The sequence below is a fragment of the Copadichromis virginalis genome, linkage group LG4, assembly GCF_057382275.1.
Source record: "Copadichromis virginalis isolate Kocher_CV1m ecotype Utaka linkage group LG4, C_Virginalis_male_GT1.1, whole genome shotgun sequence".
Taxonomy (NCBI): Eukaryota; Metazoa; Chordata; class Actinopteri; order Cichliformes; family Cichlidae; genus Copadichromis; species Copadichromis virginalis.
Window position 1 is genome coordinate 9,748,008 of NC_140621.1, and position 18,524 is coordinate 9,766,531.

Here is an 18,524-nt window from a genome sequence, read left to right on the forward strand (position 1 = left end):
TCTAACATACTGGGATTATGAGTTCACTTATTTCACACATAAAGTGATATTTCACTTTACATGCAGTGCATGTATAGAATGTGATAAAGTTTAATTTTTGAATTCAATTATAAGGAGCAAACCCTTTTGTGCTATTCTAATTTTCTGAGATGTACTAGTACTGTATTACACTGTCACATTGAATTGAAAATGTGCATCATAAGGGTGTGTTTAGATCTGACTGAGTTATGTCTGCAGGAAAGGATGAATTTTGACAGAAATCAGCAGGCAAAACAAGACATAACTTGTTTTTGGAAAAACAGCAACTGTCAGTCTTTTTCACCTCACATACTGTGTTTTGTCTCATGTCTGTTTTTGTGTTTTCTTCACTCTTCGACTCTGCCGTGTCCTCTAGAGAGGTGCATTTCATTTCAAAAACTTCACCTAGTTCAAAGTTTCCTTTAATGAGACCCATCTGCAGATAAAGTGCAAATTATATCCAGCACATACACTGTGCGCTGCACATGTATTGTCAACACTAAACAGAATCCTAATGTTTAAATCCAAAAGGATGCTGTGGTTGCACCTGGAAAGCAATGGTGAAAACAGCTTCTCTTATCTGTAACAGAACAATGCTTTAACTGCAAAGACTGCTCCCTAAAAAGCTGATGGTTGGCTTAGCTGAAGCCAATGAGCTTCAGGACCGCTAGCTTTGTCTAATTAGATTGCAGATCGTCTGATTACCTCACCAGTTTGTGCTTTTCACCACCTCAGTTTCAAATGGGTGAAAGCTCTGGGACTTCCACAGCCCTCTGAGTCATCTGTCTGACTGTTCTCACAAACAATGTAGAGCACCCTTTCCACAAGGGATGTAGCGGTGTGTGTGTCCATGCATGTTAGCGTGTTTTTCTGAAAATTTTCAGCCTGCCACAGAAAATGACCTTTGGTGTGCCCAAACCTAAATCCTGCAGTACATCAGCTGAAAATCCACTATGTCTCTGCTGTGACATCCACAACTACCTCGATGAATCATGCAGTTCACAAATGTTCTGGAAAAAACCTCAGCATGCCACAGAACAACTGTAGCCACTTTACCAAGCCACCACTTCCCCTGGTGCTGGAACAGAGCAAAGCGCGTGACACAAAGTGAGAATGTCAGCAATTTGCTGAGCTGTCCCAAACTCCACTGTTGAGAGCCTGAAAAAATGTTACCGCTGAGGCTGAGCCTGTAGGGATGTAAAGAGATGAAAGCGCTTAAAGCTGGGCGTTAAATAGTGAGTCACTTCTCAGGTCTCTCCTCGCTAACACGATGGGCAATCTCAGAGATAAACCTGGAGTCAGCATGAAACAGGAGATTTGGTCAAGCTTTTTGCATGATCTGCAAAGTGAGGTGAGGAGTTTTCTGGTGATTTCATCAGTTCTATTGAAAACCGTTTTCCTTCCTAGTGTAACACAGGATTAGTGCAGAAACTGCAAGCCATACATCAGCATGTCCATACTGCTTACCTCCACAAACAGAAAGCAGGGAACGATGGAGCTGCTGCTCTTCACGCCCGGCTTCTCCTCCACGGCCATCCCTCTCTTTGTTTCTTTGAACATCCCCCTGAACAGGCCCAACTTTCTACCACCTTATCCTGAAAGAGAGAGAGAGAGTAAGTCAGATGAGTGTGCTTGCCAGCCCTGAGGTCATGCCCAGAGTGCAAGATTAAGTAAAATCCATTCAGGACAAACGAGCTTTGGATAGATCTGAAGCTTTCTTTGATGTCTTTTTTTTGCTGTTATTTCATATGCTTCTATTGTTATTTTGTTGCAAACTCTAAGAGCAGATTGTACCCAAAGCCCTAACATTAGTACACCTACTCTAATGAGCTCACCAGCCATGCTGTGAGCCATCATTTACATTCGATTTTTTAAATAAATGTATTCATTTGTCTTCCTTTTACTGACGTTCTGCCACTGACTGTGAGTAAATATTATTTTGCATTATTGCAGTCTGAATTTAAAAAGGGAAAAGCGTGCTGTCATACATTTCATTCATACTATTTGCACAAAATCTAAAGATTTAATATATATAAGAGTGAGAAACACACAAAGATTTTCTCAGAATAGGTCATTTTTGATGATTTTGCTCATTTGTCTAAGAAGTTAGAGATCATATTTCTCCCATGTTAAATTATCTTCATTGGCTCCCTGTTAAATTTAGGATTGAATGTAAAATCTTTCCACACGTCCTGAATAATCATATCTTAAAGACCTTGTAGTACCTTATTATTCTAATAGAGCACTTGGCTCTCACACTTCAGGCTTAGTTGTGGTTCCTACAGTTTTGAGAAGAGTTCCTTATCTCTCTGTCCTCGTGTTTTTCCCCTTATCTCTTTCCCCTCATGGGAGAGGACTGCCCGTCCCTTAGCCTGGTTCTGCTGTCTCTGTCTGTTTAAGGGGATTTCTTCCTTCCCTTTGTCATTAAACACTCGTTGGGGTTTTCTATCTAATATTGTTGAGTGTCTTCTATTTATATCACCTGCAGATTTTTGCTGTTATAAACTGGAACTATATAAATAAAATTTAATTGAACTAACTGCACAACAGAGTGGTCTACACATGTCCCAGGAATTTTATGTAATAAAATCCCAGAAATACTGTTTCAAATGCATAGCTGGTACAATATTGGCATAAAGCCACAACAGCCCACCAAAGCTAGTTGTAGAGACAGACAACATTACCCAGACAATACAGTTTATTCAAGATCGCGATTTAATGAGTGTAAACAATTTAATTTCTGGGAAGAACATATAGTGTATTTGGATGTGTTTCTTTTGTTTGTAGAGACTGCAGAAATCATAGAGCTGTGAATAGTGTGAATAGTAGGTTTTGCCAGCACTGGGTTGTAAGGAGGTTTTACACAATTGTTGAACTATTCCTTTTTTGGTTGTTTTTTTTTCCATTCAGCAATCAACTGCAAGTAGTTGAGCAACCACTTTGGATTGCAAGTGGACAGAATCACAATCATAGCCAGCTTAGACTGACTGCAATTTGGGAACATTTGCAAATAACTGCCTTCTAATTTCTAACCACAGACAGATTGCCAACACTATGCAATTCTTCGGAGTCAACCTGTGCAATGAGGGCAACTAGTATTTGATCTTTCTCTTTGCAACAGGAAACTTGACTACACTAGCTGCAAATTGGTTGTATTTTTGTTATATTCCCATATAAACGCAAGGCTGCAGAGCACCTATGTCATCTTGCAGTTAAATTGTTGTCCTGCAGCAACTACTTCACTCTTTGCAGAGGAATTTCTGAATTTCTGTTTCAGGTCTATGAGCTTCTGGCTGGACTATATTTTCATTTCTGTTTAATGAGAATTAAACAGACTGACTCCGTCTTGTTGCAGTTTTAGCACCTTCTCCTGACTGTGAATGAGCAGACCATGTCCTAACACCCATTCAAATCCAACAACATTGCAAGTTCACTGCAAACATTCACAATAATTTTAGTCATGCCATTGTCTGAAACCAGTTTTCCCCAGTGTCACTGTAACATATCCCACAATCTACAATCTATCTGTGTCTTTATTAGGGAAAATACAGTGACACACATTTCAAGAAAAATGAGGACAGAAGGGAAAAATCTTTGTGTAAAAAACACAAAAAGACAAGGATTGTGAGATTGTACGTGCCAGCAGCATGTACAGTCTGATTTCTGTTGTCACATCCAAAGTGAGTAGGAGTGCTCAGCTACAGTTAGTGTTGTCTTTCTGGTTTTATGACATTATCGTTTCTAAAAATGTCACAGGCTTGATATAGACCCTGAAATTTCCTGTTGTCAAGTTCACTTTAAACACACATAAAATACACAGACAGTAGATGAGAGAAGACAAGCAGTAAGAAATAAAAGATTTTCTTCTTTGTTTTGTTTTTTTGCCCAGAAGTTATCAGATTGACCTCTATCCTGTTGGTGAGTAGTGTGTTAGGTGCCGGACAGCTTTCCTCCTCCTAAATTCTTCTGCACTGGTGGAAAGAATAGGCCTGAGGGATGAATAAGGCATGAAGCCAAGCTCTTAGCAGCCCCCAGAACAACGCAATGTGCCAACCAAGACTGCTTTTAGAGACGGTTGGTTGTTTGGTTGTGTGTGTCTGTACAGCTGTGGGTATGTGATACTTGTCCAAAAAAAAGTAACTGTCAGGGTGAACAAGCAGAAGCCCCAGGTAATGGAAACCAGCAGTGAGGAGGAGAAGAGAGAGAAACAGAAATAGAGGGAAGAATCGTTCCTGTTACTTCTCCTCTGGAGGCTGATGGGAAGTGTTACTTTGTGTTTCATTTCCGTGGTGGGAGGCAGCACAATGAGACTCTCTCCTACAGTTTGGCCACCGGGTGGAAAAGTGAGTTGGCGGTAGCAGATTTCCTGTAGATGTAGTCCTGGGAGAAACTACTCAGGTGGCCAATGATGAGGCGGAGAAGCTTTTAATGATTAATATCTAATAAGTGGGACATCAAGAACGGGAATAATAAAACCTGTCACGTTCCTTTGGGGTATAAGCAAACTTCTGAGCCATCCCATTTGATATCGCTATTATATTTTTTCTCAGAAGTGTTCTCCAAGTGCTGATTTGGGTGGCAGGTTTGCAGCCTAATTAGTATGGGAAAATCTGTCCGCTGCTCAGCATGCAGCACAAAAACAGAGCCAGAGGCTGACATGGATCTTTTTAGTCTTACTGTCCTTGCATCAGGTCAAGAGCATTAATCAGTGCTGTGCAGGTTATTCGAAGAATCTGCAGCCTTTTTGCATAAATCTCACAGCTTTAGATATTCTGACACAAAAAAATAGTGCAGCAACATTAATTAGAATGTATGAATGTATGTAAAATGTATCAGATCATCCCAAGCCATGCAAAGCTAATGACTTACTATATTCACATTATCCATCCATCCGTTTTCTCAACTGCTTATTCAATTCAGTATCCAGTCAGGCTGAAGCTTATCCCAGCTGTCACAGGGTAAAAGAGGGGGAGGCCCTGGATAGATCTGTATTTACATCATTAATTGGAGATTATGTATCTGAATTTTAGGAGCGGGACCACGCCTCCAAACACGCTCCTTCCTTTTGCCATCTATATAGGTTCCCCCCAGCAGGGCCGTGCAGAGAGGTTTAAAGGGGCGGGTGCTCAAAGTTAAAAAGGGGCACATTGAAGCAGGCTGAATAACAACAACACACATTCATCAAGAATCTAATATGGGCAACAAGGCAAAGCAAACGTCGCCGATGTTTTACCTGATGGGTACATGGTAAATGGCCTGCATTTGTATAGCGCTTTTCTAGTCCTTAAGGACCCCAAAGCGCTTTACAATACATTCAGTCATTCACACACAGGCGATGACAGCTACATTGTAGCCACAGCCATCCTGGGGCGCACTGACAGAGGCGAGGCTGCCGGACACTGGCGCCACCGGGCCCTCTGACCACCACCAGTAGGCAAACACGGGGTTAGTATCTTGCCCAAGGCTATTTGGCATGCAGCCAGGAGGCAGCCTGGGATCGAACCACCGACCTTCTGATTAGTGGCTGACCTGCTCTGCCACCTGAGCTACAGCCACAGTACAATGTTGCTGTTGAGGGGTTGCTGCTCCTGCTGCTGATAGTGCTGGAGGGCAGGGCTGTGCTGAGACTGTAGACATTAAAAAGTCCATAGGAGAGATGGTAGCTGATTAAACAAGTATCATGAGATAATAACAAAATGCAAAGATTGGTGACAGGGCTTGGAACCATAAGGCAACAAAAAACTGTGAGAAATAATTTAGGCTCTGCCTGTGAATCACTCTTTGCTTCTCTTCTTCCTTCCATCCCATCATTTCATATATCACTCTCCACTTGCTGTCCATCTGAGAACAAGGCACAACTTGCTATTGCAATAAACTATAATCTAATTATCCACACCTAACAACTCTTGCACTTAATCTAAATGATGACAGAAAAATGTTATAGCCCTGCCTTTAGTAGCCTCCCACAGCTCCTACTGTTTCCTCCTCATGTCCTTACCAGCCATGTCTGCACAATGTTATATCATGAGTAATATTTTTTTTTAAAAATCCATCTAAATAAAACACACACATGCACGCACACACAGTGACATTTTAGACCTTCTTCAGAATACTGTATATACTATGGGCATCACGGTGCTGATCCAGAATCCTTACATTATTATTTATTACTAGAGCTACAATAATAAAGCAATGAGGAGGGGGAAGTAATAAATATGAAATAATGTCATTATGATGATTCCATTTGTTTCACTATCCACTCTGTGCAGGGCAAAGCTTATTACATTTTTAAACTGTAGAGATACAATAATGTTACTGCTGTAACATCCAAATTTTGTCTTATTTAAAATATAAATCTAATATAATCTGCTTCTTAATGTATGTTCTTTAAAATACAGCGTGTGTTTTTTAAAATATTATAATAATGCATAATTATGTGGACATGCATATTAGATCGTTTTTAGTGAAATATAACCCCTTGTTTCAGTTCGTCAGCTGCAACAAGACAGCTTACCAACGTGTACGTAATAAGCTAATACTCCTGTGTGCTATACACTACAGTGTACGCTGTACACCTACTTACTGGTTTTGTAGCATCAGTCTGTGACTCTGAGTTAACTTGTGTTTCTCCTACAGCTCCGGACCGCTAAAAATGCGCGTGCTCTTTGTGAGCTCGTTCCCGGCTCGTAACCAGCGCGTTCTGCCGTCAAGGGCGATCATTGGTTAAATGTGATCATGTGACTGATGCAAGCCAGATCCTTTTATTTAGCAAAACTGTGATTAATAGTTAAATATTATTGTTGAGGGGCACAGACAGGACTCCGCACGCACACACACACACATTAAAAATAATAATAATAATAATTTAAAAAAAAAAAGTTGCCTCAACAAAAGGGCACTTTGGGCACCCATCAGGAAAGGGGCGGGTGCTCAAGCCCCTCTAGCCCCCCCCTCTGCACGTGCCTGCCCCCCAGTTCTGCAAACTGTTCATTCTCGTTTACGTGCCCCACCCTCCTTGTTCTCAATTCTTTAACTGCCTCAGCTTACAGAGTAGAGATGGACCGATCCGATATTACGTATCGGTATCGGTCTGATACTGACCTAAATTACTGGATTGGATATCGGAGAAAAATAAAAAATGTAATCCGATCCATTAAATATCACGAAAGCACCTCACAAAACTTGCAACACACCGTAACTCGCCTCAGAACGTTAGCACGTCGGAGCAGTATGCATCACGTGATAGAGTGGCTGTGGCATGCCGGACCTTCGCTAGCAACCCGGCATTTCATCTCCGACAAAGTTATCGCCGAGAGAAGTAAAGCAAGTGTGTAAGTCCATCTCTGAATGTTTGTAAAGCATTCCTGCGTTAAGCTTAACAAACGATATATGGAGCGACTGCCTCTTCTTGCTGCTACTTCAATCATGAAACTGCTTAATGATCAGATCGGCTTTTCTGTCGCGAGTCCGTCTCTCTTGTTTGTTTCTGGCCCACTTTGCACCAGAAAGAGGAAACCAGCGGATAAACAACAGCAGCACATTTAAGCTTGATAAGCTGTTGTTAGAATTTATTTAATATTACTTTCTACATCAGGATCTTTTTCTATGTAGCTCACGCTGGTAACTGTGCAGGGGCGGATGTAGCAAAGTTTAGCCAGGGGGGCCGATAGGGCATTAACAGGGAAAAGGGGGCACAAAGACATACTTTTCTTTCTTATTCTCATTTAAAATGTCTAGCTTTTAATAAATAATTATCTGACACCCAAAGTTTTAATTTGATGTAAAATGAATAGAAGTCAATTACTGTATATAGTGAGTCTAATATACCCTAGTAAGCTATAGTACTTTTTCCTTTGGGAATGTGCCATCTGTGCAGTCTGCAATTTTGTTGAAGAAAGATGTTGAATCTATTTAATATTTTAATATATTGAAAAATAATTGATTTCTGTGCATTTTTTTCCACACTGCATCAAATTAAGGTTGATTACGTCGATTAAGCATCACGAGGTGGAGCGTGAGGGGTGGTTCCCTATTTTTTATTTATTTATTTTTGTTGCTGGGAGTTGGAATCCTATTAGTTAGGTTGCTTAATATTTACGCTAAGTACTCTTTAAAATACCAGAATAGGGAGGATGGTGTAAGTTTAAGTTTATTAAATTGATCAGTATTGCTGAACTATGAAATTTTTTTTTTACATACAGGTATAACAGAATAGCTTTAGTGTAGTTGTTGTTTTAAACTTGAGTATGAACTTATACAAAATGCAGCAAGATATTTAAAAAAAACAGTTTTGTTGATTAAAAAACACTATATTGGATTCATATCGGTATCGGCAGATATCCAAATTTATGATATCGGTATCGGACATAAAAAAGTGGTATCGTGCCATCTCTATTACAGAGCTCTGGCTTCAGGCTTTATTGGAACCGATACCAATAGCTTGATTTGATAAGGCTTGGGACCATTCGGATCCGCACTACACCAGTGTCTGCTTCAGGGGCCTGTGAAGGGGAGCACTCCACCACCTTGAAAGAGCTCTGTGTGCATTAAGATTATGCAGTCTCTTGATCGGTCAGGCTAAGAGGTGGATATTTCCCTTTGGGAGACCAAAAGATTTTGATGATTTTGATGATTGCAAGCAGAAGTTTGATCCTCACAGTCCATGCAGTGTGTTAACTGAAAGCAGGGAAGTGATATAAACTCGAGTGTATCCTTTGATGAAATGGGAAAAAGTTGAGTCAGAACACGTATTTAAGAATTTTTTGAATCAGTGGCCCAAAGGGTGATTCTGGATTAATACATGTAATGTGCATTTGACAGACTAACAGAGATACAAATGATTCTGTGAAGATTTCATGCAATTATGTAGCGACTGGAGATGCCTTGTGGTCAGAACTTGGTCAGCACTACTTGAAATAAAAAAGCTGGAGACAGCAGCATAGTAACATTACCACCACTGGCATTTTGAAGGTATAATTACAAAGAAATGCAGGCATGTTGTAGTATACTGGGCTCAGACTACACAATATTATTGTCATGATAATCACCAAGTCAGATTAGAGCATTATAGAGACATAAAATCGTCTTTTGCTCCCCAAGCAATCATGCTTGACCCCTTAAAAGATACCAGTGGGTAGGACTTGGCAATTTATGATGCAGGCTGTCTACTCAATTTTACAGTTCTTGAACTGATGTCCTGCGTGACTTGAATTGACCAAAATTGGGCTGGTATTGTGCAGTCTGAACCTGGCAACAGATAAACAGGATATACTGCAATTTATATCCTTTTTCTCCAGCAAAGTGGAGCCCTTTATATTGAGATTTGTTTGGAGAGAGAGGAAAAGAAGATCTTATACCCTGATGCAGTTTTGGAGGGAAAAAAAGTGTCAATGACTTCTTAGTTCTTAGATAACTGCAATCAGCAGGTCATACATAACTGATCCACCTCGAACTGCAATTACTTACGTTCTTGAAAAAGTGAGCCTGTGGCAGTCATTTAGAAATGCTGGTTAAAATCTGTTTCTGTATAGCAGAGTGAGTGCATGAAAGTGAGAAGCGGTCCAGCTGGTTGTTTAAAAGGTCCATGTGAAAAGGGGCCTAATCGAATAGTCCATCTATCAATTAGAGAAAATGAAATCAACCTGTCAGCAGACACAATGATGGTGAGAAACTCCCAAAACAGACCAGAGACAAAGAGACTTTGTTGCATAGCCACACACACCAGCAATACACCCATCGGAATATAAAACATGAGAGAACTGAAATCAAAATGGTGGAGATGAGAGAAGCAAAGGGAGCAGCAGAGGGGAAAGTTGAATTAACACTAGCAAGCACACACATACGCCTGCACTTCAGGGGGAGCAGGACATTTGAATCGTCTGCTGCTCTGAGGACTCCCGTCAAAGAGTAGAGACCCAGGCAGCCATATGTCCTCTCTTTTGCCTCTGCAGTCCACCACCCTGCCCCAGGACATCCCTGTGCATGTAAGCACACACTTAGACACAACCTCTCTCTCTATTACACACACACACAAAAGCTAATTGGGCAAAACAATCTGGATCATGCTCACTCCTGCTTTACCAAAGCATGCTCTTGCATGTCTTTTTATGCAAAAATCCACATTTGTGCAGCGGTAACATGAGAGGATGTGCAGCAGCAATGCAGCGTTAAAATACCAACTGTCAGTCACCCGTTCCTCTATTTCATGTCTGCACCACAGCCAAAGATATACACGAGCTGCAAACGAAATATCCAAGACTTTGTCAGCAGAGTATTACTCTGTATTTTGGACACTGTTTTGGACCATTTGCATGGAGTCAGGTGCCAGAACATGCGATCAGAGCAAACTGTCGAATACCTCAGCTCGCTTTTGTGTGTGTTCAGTGTGTTGAGATTTATTTATTTTTTGTCCTGCAATTGTCAAACCACTCACTTGCAGTTCAGATTGCATGCACAGTCCTACTCAGCACGCTTCTTCCACACATAGAGGCTATGTGTGAACAATGCACCTATCCTGACACCTGAGTTGAGTCACAAACAAACAGCAAACATCCCACTCCTTTGACTAAGGGGCAATCCCTTATACTATTAAAAGAACAAAGTAAAAGGGTGAGAGTAAAACCATAATAGGATTTGCCCGGTGCTCAATAATTAGGGCTTCTGTTTGGGGAATACCACCGAGAGACACTCCCCCCACATTCACACGACTCTTAGAAGAAGCACGTAACAGCGGGTCTTTGACCGGTTAGGGTGCAGAAAATCCAACAGCGGCTGCTCCGTTACAGCATCCCGGGCAGGCATGCTGTTCAAATCATCCCGGCATGGGAGCGAGGAGAGGAAAGCCTCCCCGTCTGCCTCTTCATTCACCACTCCCCCTCCCTCCTTACCTTGGATCTGACGGTTGCCACGGCACCAGATTCCTAAGCAGTGGCCATGTCAGAAGAGATGATGAGGGGAAGTGGTGTGAAAATGTCCTTCCACCCAGGTGTCTGCCCCTTCTCTCTTTCTCCTCCTTCTCTTCCTCTTCTTCCTCTTCTCTCTCCTCTCCTCTCGCCTGCTCCACAGCAAAGCGTGAGAGAGCTGATGAAGGGGACGGCAGCAACAGCAGCAGAAGAAGCAGCAGCAGCAGCGTCAGTCTCTAAATCTCACACACAAATACACATGCACACACACACAAATACACACACACGCTCACGCTCCTTTTAATTAGCTTGTTCCAACAACCAGCGATGACTAATAAATCAAGTGGCAGAAATCACCTCCTGTGCTCCGCTGATCGGATGAGGAGACACAGAGGACAGGGAGAGAGTGCAAGCACATGTGTTCGAGGAAGTAAGAGTGTGTGTGAGAGAGAGACAGTGATCTAGAGCATGAGAGAGGGGGAGAGAGAGAGAGAGAGAGAAGGAGAGAGAGGAAGGGAGGGCATGCATTGTGTGTCAGCTCATTTGTATTCAAAGCTTGTTTTGCCTCTCCATCCCTCCCCTTCCCTCTCTCCCTCCATCCATCCATCTCTTCCTTTATCTAACTCCCTCCATCCATTCTTGGTTTCTCTTCTTTTCCCCTTTTACTGTTCTGTCCTTTGTGCATTCACGTAAAGGACACAAACTTGACCGGAACATCAGAGGAAAGAGGGGTCAAGGAATTCCACAGATTTTAAAAAATGGGATGGAAGTGGAAAGGAAGGTTTCTCATGTGTGTGTGTGTGTGTGGAGGGGGGGGGGGGGGGTGTTTGTTTGTTTATAAGGTTTCACAGCTGCATGCCTCCAGCAAAGCACACTCTGGATGTGGGTTAATGATACATGGCTGGCTATTGATCTAGGTCAGAGCTGGTAGCCGAGAGCCAGGCTGGACACTAGTGCACGTTTACCCCAGAGGTGAATGAAAGTTTGCTGTTATGCAGAGAAAAAAAATACAGAAATGCAATACAAGCTTGGCAAAATGTTTTTAGCAATCAGTATTTCATGTAGATTTTAAAGAAACAGACAATAAAACAGCAAAACAAGCATCTGACGGCCCCTTCTTCATAAAGCCCACCAGTTCTGAAGCAATGCTTCTCTGTAAAGGGTCAGGACAATGCCATACTGACAGCTGAAGACAGGAGCAGCAGTGGCAATGTAATGAAGAGAGTTGCAGAGAACTCTCATCGCTTTTGGATGAGACAGAAATATCTTAAAATTTCCCAAAATAAAAAACATATTGTTGTTATTAGCAGCAAATGAATGCCAAGAAAACAAATTTCCAGAGCCATTTCTTTGGCATTCGCTACTCAAATGCAACAAATATTATAAGCGTCATAGGCACCATAACAAAAAAATACAAGCTTTCTTGTTGGTAGTGTCCAAAACAGCTGTTTCTGTATAATATGAATGAGAGAGCTGGTGGGTCTTCAAGAATAAAAATATGTTTTGGGGGAATAAGTATAGCTGGTCCCCTTTAAGTCACTGGATGAGCATTAAAAATCTCAGATCTGATTACCTTTTGCTAGAAGCTTCAAAAGTCAGGTTTTTTTACTCTTTTGTCCACTTAGACATTAATAGGATGTTGGTGTCTGCAGCTCAGAGGTGCAAAAGGAATCAAGGTTGCTCTTGGTTGAGGTCTTAGGTCTTTTTGTGTGGTAGGCTCCTAGTGGCTTCCGCTATGCCCAGTCTTCATTAATATAGCATTACCTTTGGGGCATTAACAGCCCGCAGGCTTATTTTATGCACACAGCTCCTGACCTATTTTAGGATTGACAATCCATCAAAAAAAGAGGCGAAGAACACCAGTAACCCAATGGTGATTTAGTTTCTCGTGCTGGTGAAACTGTTAGCATTGTAAGTAAGTAAGAATAAAGGCCACAAATGGGCATGGACTAATCAAATAACCTTCCTGTTGTGCAATTATTTACCTACAAGTAGATGTGGAAATCAAATCTAACAGTTTGTGAAATTCATCACTATTCTCTGTCATTCTTTTCAAATTACCTCATCACTGGGTTTCACTTCCCCTCCTCCAGTGCTGAGTGCACTGTCCTGACTTGTAGGGGTCTCAGTGGGATTGTCATAGTGGTAGATGAGATATGGGCTGAGCATCTTAGAAATGAGAAATCTGCCTGTTATGGGGCCATTATGGTTTACAGCAGGTTGGATGCCTGTCCCATGGGTCTACTCTCCTCCCGCCCATATACCCTGCTCCCTTTCTCTTTGTCCAACCCCCTCTCTGACTGCTTTCACCCACGCCAAGCTTACAGTGGAAACCCCACAAACTAATGCTAATATATATTGTAATATATCTATATCACTAAGCACTTCTGGATGGATGCAAACTGCATTTCGTTGCCCTGTACCTGTGCATGTGCAATGACAATAAAGTTGAATTCTATTCTATTCTATTCTAAACTATGTCCATGACTGATGGAGAGAGAAGTCTGAGAAGGTGAAGGATAGAGAAGGGCAAAAGAAAGAAGAGGAAAGGCCAAAAACGAAAGAGGTCCAGACCTCAAGGAGAATTGACTGAGCTGTTTCTGTGTATGAATTGGGTGTTTCCATGGAAACCATTGCAATCAGAACCATACACAGGAAAACGCACATTTAGTCACTGGAATCAGGTTTGATGTAGGATACTGTATGCACATTTACTTATTCGTGCGCACTGCAGTTAGAATCCAGTAAAGCGTCTGGAGTTTATATGTGTGCTACTTGCCTGCATTCATATGTCTTACTGCTGCAACCAATTAGCTATGTAAGCATTATGGTAATTTAAAGTATCAAAGTCTGGTGGTAAAAGTTAAGTCAATGCAGAAATAAAAAACAAACAAACAAACAAAACTGCAGTTCCACAAATAGCCACTTGAGGCTAACTCAAAAATAGAATTAATTCCCACTAACTCCCATGTTAAAATGTCCATTGTTACAGCAGAATTAAAAATGTTTACAGCTTGATTTTGGTCCCTTGCCAGAATTTTATTGCTGTGTTGTGGTTAATATTATATTATTATTTTGTCTTAAAGTTATACATGACTGAAGATGGCTGTGACTGCTTTGTTAGGCTGCTAGCTGTAGGCCTTACCTCAGCTAATCTGAATGACTGAACTAGACCTCTTGATTGTGGTTGTTGTGTTGGGTTGAATTTTAGATTCTTTTCAACACAATTATCAAAGAAGTGTTACAGCCTGGTTTGAAGTTTGTGTTTCAGTTTTGGTAACTGGATTTCTGGTATTTCATTAGCAGTTACTTAGCTGTAATTAGCGGATTAGCAGCAGGGTTGCTAGCTTTAGCTGATAACTAACCTTTCTATCTTCTTGTCGAATTGCAACACTTCAGAATTCAATAAACCAAGATGGAAACAATAAAATGCCAAACACAAGGCTTGAAATTTATTTTCAGTAGGTGAAGTGACAGTAGCTACATCCATCTTCTTAGTAATGGATAAACACCATCTGTTTTTGCATCTATCCAACCAGTCAATCTATTACTTGTAGCTAGCTGTTGCAGTCATTTATCCTTTATCATTTTTTTTATACAAATGACTCACTTACTAAATACCATGGTGGCTCTGCGGTGTTTCAATAAGACATTATATAATAATGCTGGAGACTTTGATGAGTTTGTGTAGTAAAAATGAAGCTACTGTAATTTCACTAACAAGGTAATAAGAAGTTGGGCTTAATACGTTTAAAACAACAGAGGTGTGAAACTTGCATTCTGACAAGATTGTTCTTAATGTTTTGTTTTATACTTATAAAGATAATATAATATATTTATATTTTCTCTGCACATATGACAGTGGTATGAATGTCTACAAGAAAATAATTCAAAGGATACAAATGGCTTTTTTCATACAAGACAACCATGCTTAAAGTATCCAGCCACATACTGGGGAAAAGTGGGGCACATCAGTAGGCTACATAACATTAATAACTCATTTTACACCCATCATTTAAACATAAATGAATAGAGACAAACATTATCCCTCTATTACCACAAACATCATCCTGCACAGCTCCCCAAACATCAACTCACCAGCACAGAAGCCCCCAAATACCTCCTTGTATCATTATGCCAAGAGCTCCAGCTGTGGTCGAGAAGGGAAATTCATTAATCAGCCTTAGAACAAAGGACCACATTCCTCCGCTATCCCCCCTTTGTCTGTTCATCCCACTTGATCCTGTGCTAATTCTTCCAGTAAAACTGAGAAAAAAGCTCTAATTTTGTTTCTCAGTCTTGAACCAGACCAGTTAGATCACATCTGTATATTAATTATTTTGAATATGGCAACTTTGACAGTCTGTAAGTCTAAACACATGAATAAATAGTAGATATCATTCTGGTGCATAGTTTGATTTGTGCTTGGTAATGTACATTTATCTTAAACACAGCTGGACAAACATAAGGAAGTACAGTATTTAGCAGCTGTTCCAATATTTGTAAAAAAGTATCCAGAAGAATTAAACTGAATTAACCACTCATCATGCAGTAGATTTGTGGCATGTTTAGCAGCTCAAGTGTTGACACACAGATACTGAGTGGCTTCTTCAAGAGTCTTCTTTAAATTATATGAAGGATTTCCCTTAAAATAATCATTTCATACCATAGCCTCTTATCAGAGGTTTTACCATGGAACTGTATGGCTTCTTGTAAGAAATGTCCCATTGCCTGAAAAAAAAAACGCCATTAGTGACAAACCATCAACACTACAGCATGCTTCTGCAAATATCAAGGTGGGGCCTACAGCAGGTGTTCCTTCCTTTTCACAGTGATTGGAAAATAAATTCCATCTCATGCGATTTGATTTCTTGAGCTGCGGTCGGCTATTATCACCCCCACCTCTTTACACAGGATCAACTGAAGTGGTCCCTTGTTCATGTCGGAATGCTATAAACCCCTCGGGCACAGAGGGAAATGATGCATGTTATTGTGAACACACCAGATGGGGTCCCGAAGCAGAGAACGTGAAGGTAGAGCAGCAATCTTTCTATAATGAGATGTAAATGGAGGCAACTCCAAGCTAGGGATAGTGACAGGCTCATTTTAATGGATAACAGTGCAAAGTAATGTAAGTGACAGGTAGCAAACCTGCATGAAAATAAATCACATTTGTTAAATTATGCTCAGCACACAGCTCCTCTCAGAATCTAACCTATTATTAGTCCCACCAGTCAACATTAAAGTCTCTAAAATCAATATTTTTAACAATAACATTGTTTCAGAAGACTGTATGTGATGTGAAATGAGTCACGAACCCCATAATTATCATCTACCTTTGTTGTTTTCCTTAGTGCCACAGCTTTTTATAAGCACATCTATAACACTGCTTGAAAAATACTTGGAAAATCTATTGTAAATCCCTTTCCTATACCAAAAACTACAAAAGGCTAAGATCCTAATTTACATTAATTTACTTAATGTAATCTTAATCTTAAATACTGTAGATTCAGCATCATTTACACATTATTCTTCTTTTATTCTGTGTACATTTTAGATTGAAATCTGTCCGTTTTGCTCGTGTAAGTTGTATGTGACACATGAAGGAGAAAGTAACACCTCATTTGCAGGGGGATGATGAAATTAACATAATATCTATGCAAATCAAAATAATTAGGATTATATAATAGACAATAATTTTTTTTAAGTATAAATGTTAATAATCACTGCATGTTTGATGAGTTTTGTTTAGATCGGCCCACCTGTTAAGGAGGAGATAGGGTACGTACAGACATATGCATATATATGTATAGTGGGCAGCACGGTGGTTAGCACTGTTGCCGCACAGCTAGAAGGTCCTGAGTTCAATTCCATCATCAGGCCAGGGTCTTTCTGTGTGGAGTTTGCATGTTCTCCCCGTGTTTGCGTGGGTTCACTCCGGGTACTCCGGCTTCCTCCCACTGTCCAAAGACATGCAACTTGTGGGGATAGGTTAATTGGATAATCCAAATTGCCACTAGGTGTGAATGTGTGAGGGAATGAGAGTGCGAATGGTTGTCTGTCCCTGTGTGTTGGCCCTGCGACAGACTGGCGACCTGTCCAGGGTGTATCCAGCCCCATGACAGCTGGGATAGGCTCCAGCACCCCCCGCGACCCTGAAAAGGATAAGCGGAAGCAAATGGATGGATGGATCATTATAGTAACGTTATATGTTATAGTAATATATCCAAACTAATATTTGTTTGGAAGAAAAAAGAATAGCTAATGTACTAGTGATGTATTTATGCAAAGGATGTGGAATATAAATTATTTTATATAAACATTTCAGCATATCCTATAAATAAAATGAAAATAAAACAACAGTCTGCATCTAAAGTAGCTGTTTTATATGCAATTCAAAACATGTAGTAAACAAGAAGTCATTCATGCATGATTTGCAATGAATCCTCAGCGGACACATCACTAACAACAAAGAGCTCAGTCCATGGCAGGAAACAGGAATGATATGACCCAAGCGTTAAGGAGACAAATAGCTATAGTCAGGTTGCTTTTATTAAAAGTGGTGGCTGAAGTCCAGGCACTCGACCACCCATCATCATCACTGTCATCATCCTTATCCCTGCTGCCACCAGTTCCTCTCTGACTTCCTCACTGCCACTTTTCCAAATGCTTCCTCGCCCGATGTCAAAGTCAATAATCCATCAGTTGTGAAATAGGATGCTAAAATACTCAAAATATCAAACATTACAGTCACACAAGAGACTGAAGAAGTCAATTAGATGAGTGACGAAACATTTTACCTACTGAAAACTTTACATCCAGATGAACAGAATCAACTTCTAGGGTTTTGCTTAACTTCTATTTACAGCTTAGATACAGTTGGATCCAGAAACAAAACTGGAAAAAATGTAATTGTTTGTCTGTTATTTTTTGAAATTTAAAGAAACCCCATGAAAAAAAAAAAATGTGTGTGTGTATATATATATATATATATATATATATATATATATAAAATGTGTGATTGGGTGCATTTAGTGCATTTAGTTTTATGTGTTTATATGCGTTTCAGATTCTGAAAGCAGAGAGAGACGCAGAGTGAAGCGCTGAGGGTCTGATGGTGTTAACAAATCCAGATTGGAGCCCAAGGCTGGTGAGACTTGCGATAAGACACCCACATGCTGAAGCAGAGCGCCTCATTAGGTAGGACATGCAACGGTGGGGGCGGAGGACCAAGAGAGGATGGGTGGGAGGACGAGAGAGATGAAGGGAATAGTTGTTCACACTCCATCTGGGTAGAATCTTTAAAAATGCTCCTGCGGTGTCGGGACTTTGCACTGGCAGTTCAAAGTGTTGGTGACATCGTAGATGGGTGGAGGGTTACATAAAACCATAAAATTCTCCGAATGTGAGTCCTACTGATAGTGAAAAGATCTGCACTATCAGACTTGAACTGCCCACAGCTTTTTAATTTGTAATGATGACTGGCTACAGCTGGCCGGGCAAGTGCACATAGGGGTTATTAGGCCAAGATGTCAAGCAGAGGTAGTAGCAGACTTCATGGGGCGAGAGTAGTAGTAGAAGTGAGGTTATACTGTATATAGCAAG

At 40.7% G+C, this 18,524-nt stretch overlaps 1 protein-coding gene across 3 annotated transcripts in view; it reads right to left on the minus strand.

Annotated features, from left to right (window-relative positions):
- plppr2a (phospholipid phosphatase related 2a) overlaps positions 1-11,348 on the minus strand; it is an 87,958-nt gene extending 76,610 nt beyond the window's left edge. For all 3 annotated transcript variants that reach the window (XM_085453401.1, XM_085453403.1, XM_085453402.1), the window contains exons 1-2: positions 10,905-11,348; positions 1,486-1,613 (exon numbers count right to left, since the gene is read on the minus strand). In XM_085453401.1, coding sequence (XP_085309527.1) covers positions 1,486-1,578 — 93 coding nt within the window. In that variant the 5' untranslated portion in view covers positions 1,579-1,613; positions 10,905-11,348. The remainder of the gene's footprint in view (positions 1-1,485; positions 1,614-10,904) is intronic.
- Positions 11,349-18,524: the final 7,176 nt, after the last annotated feature.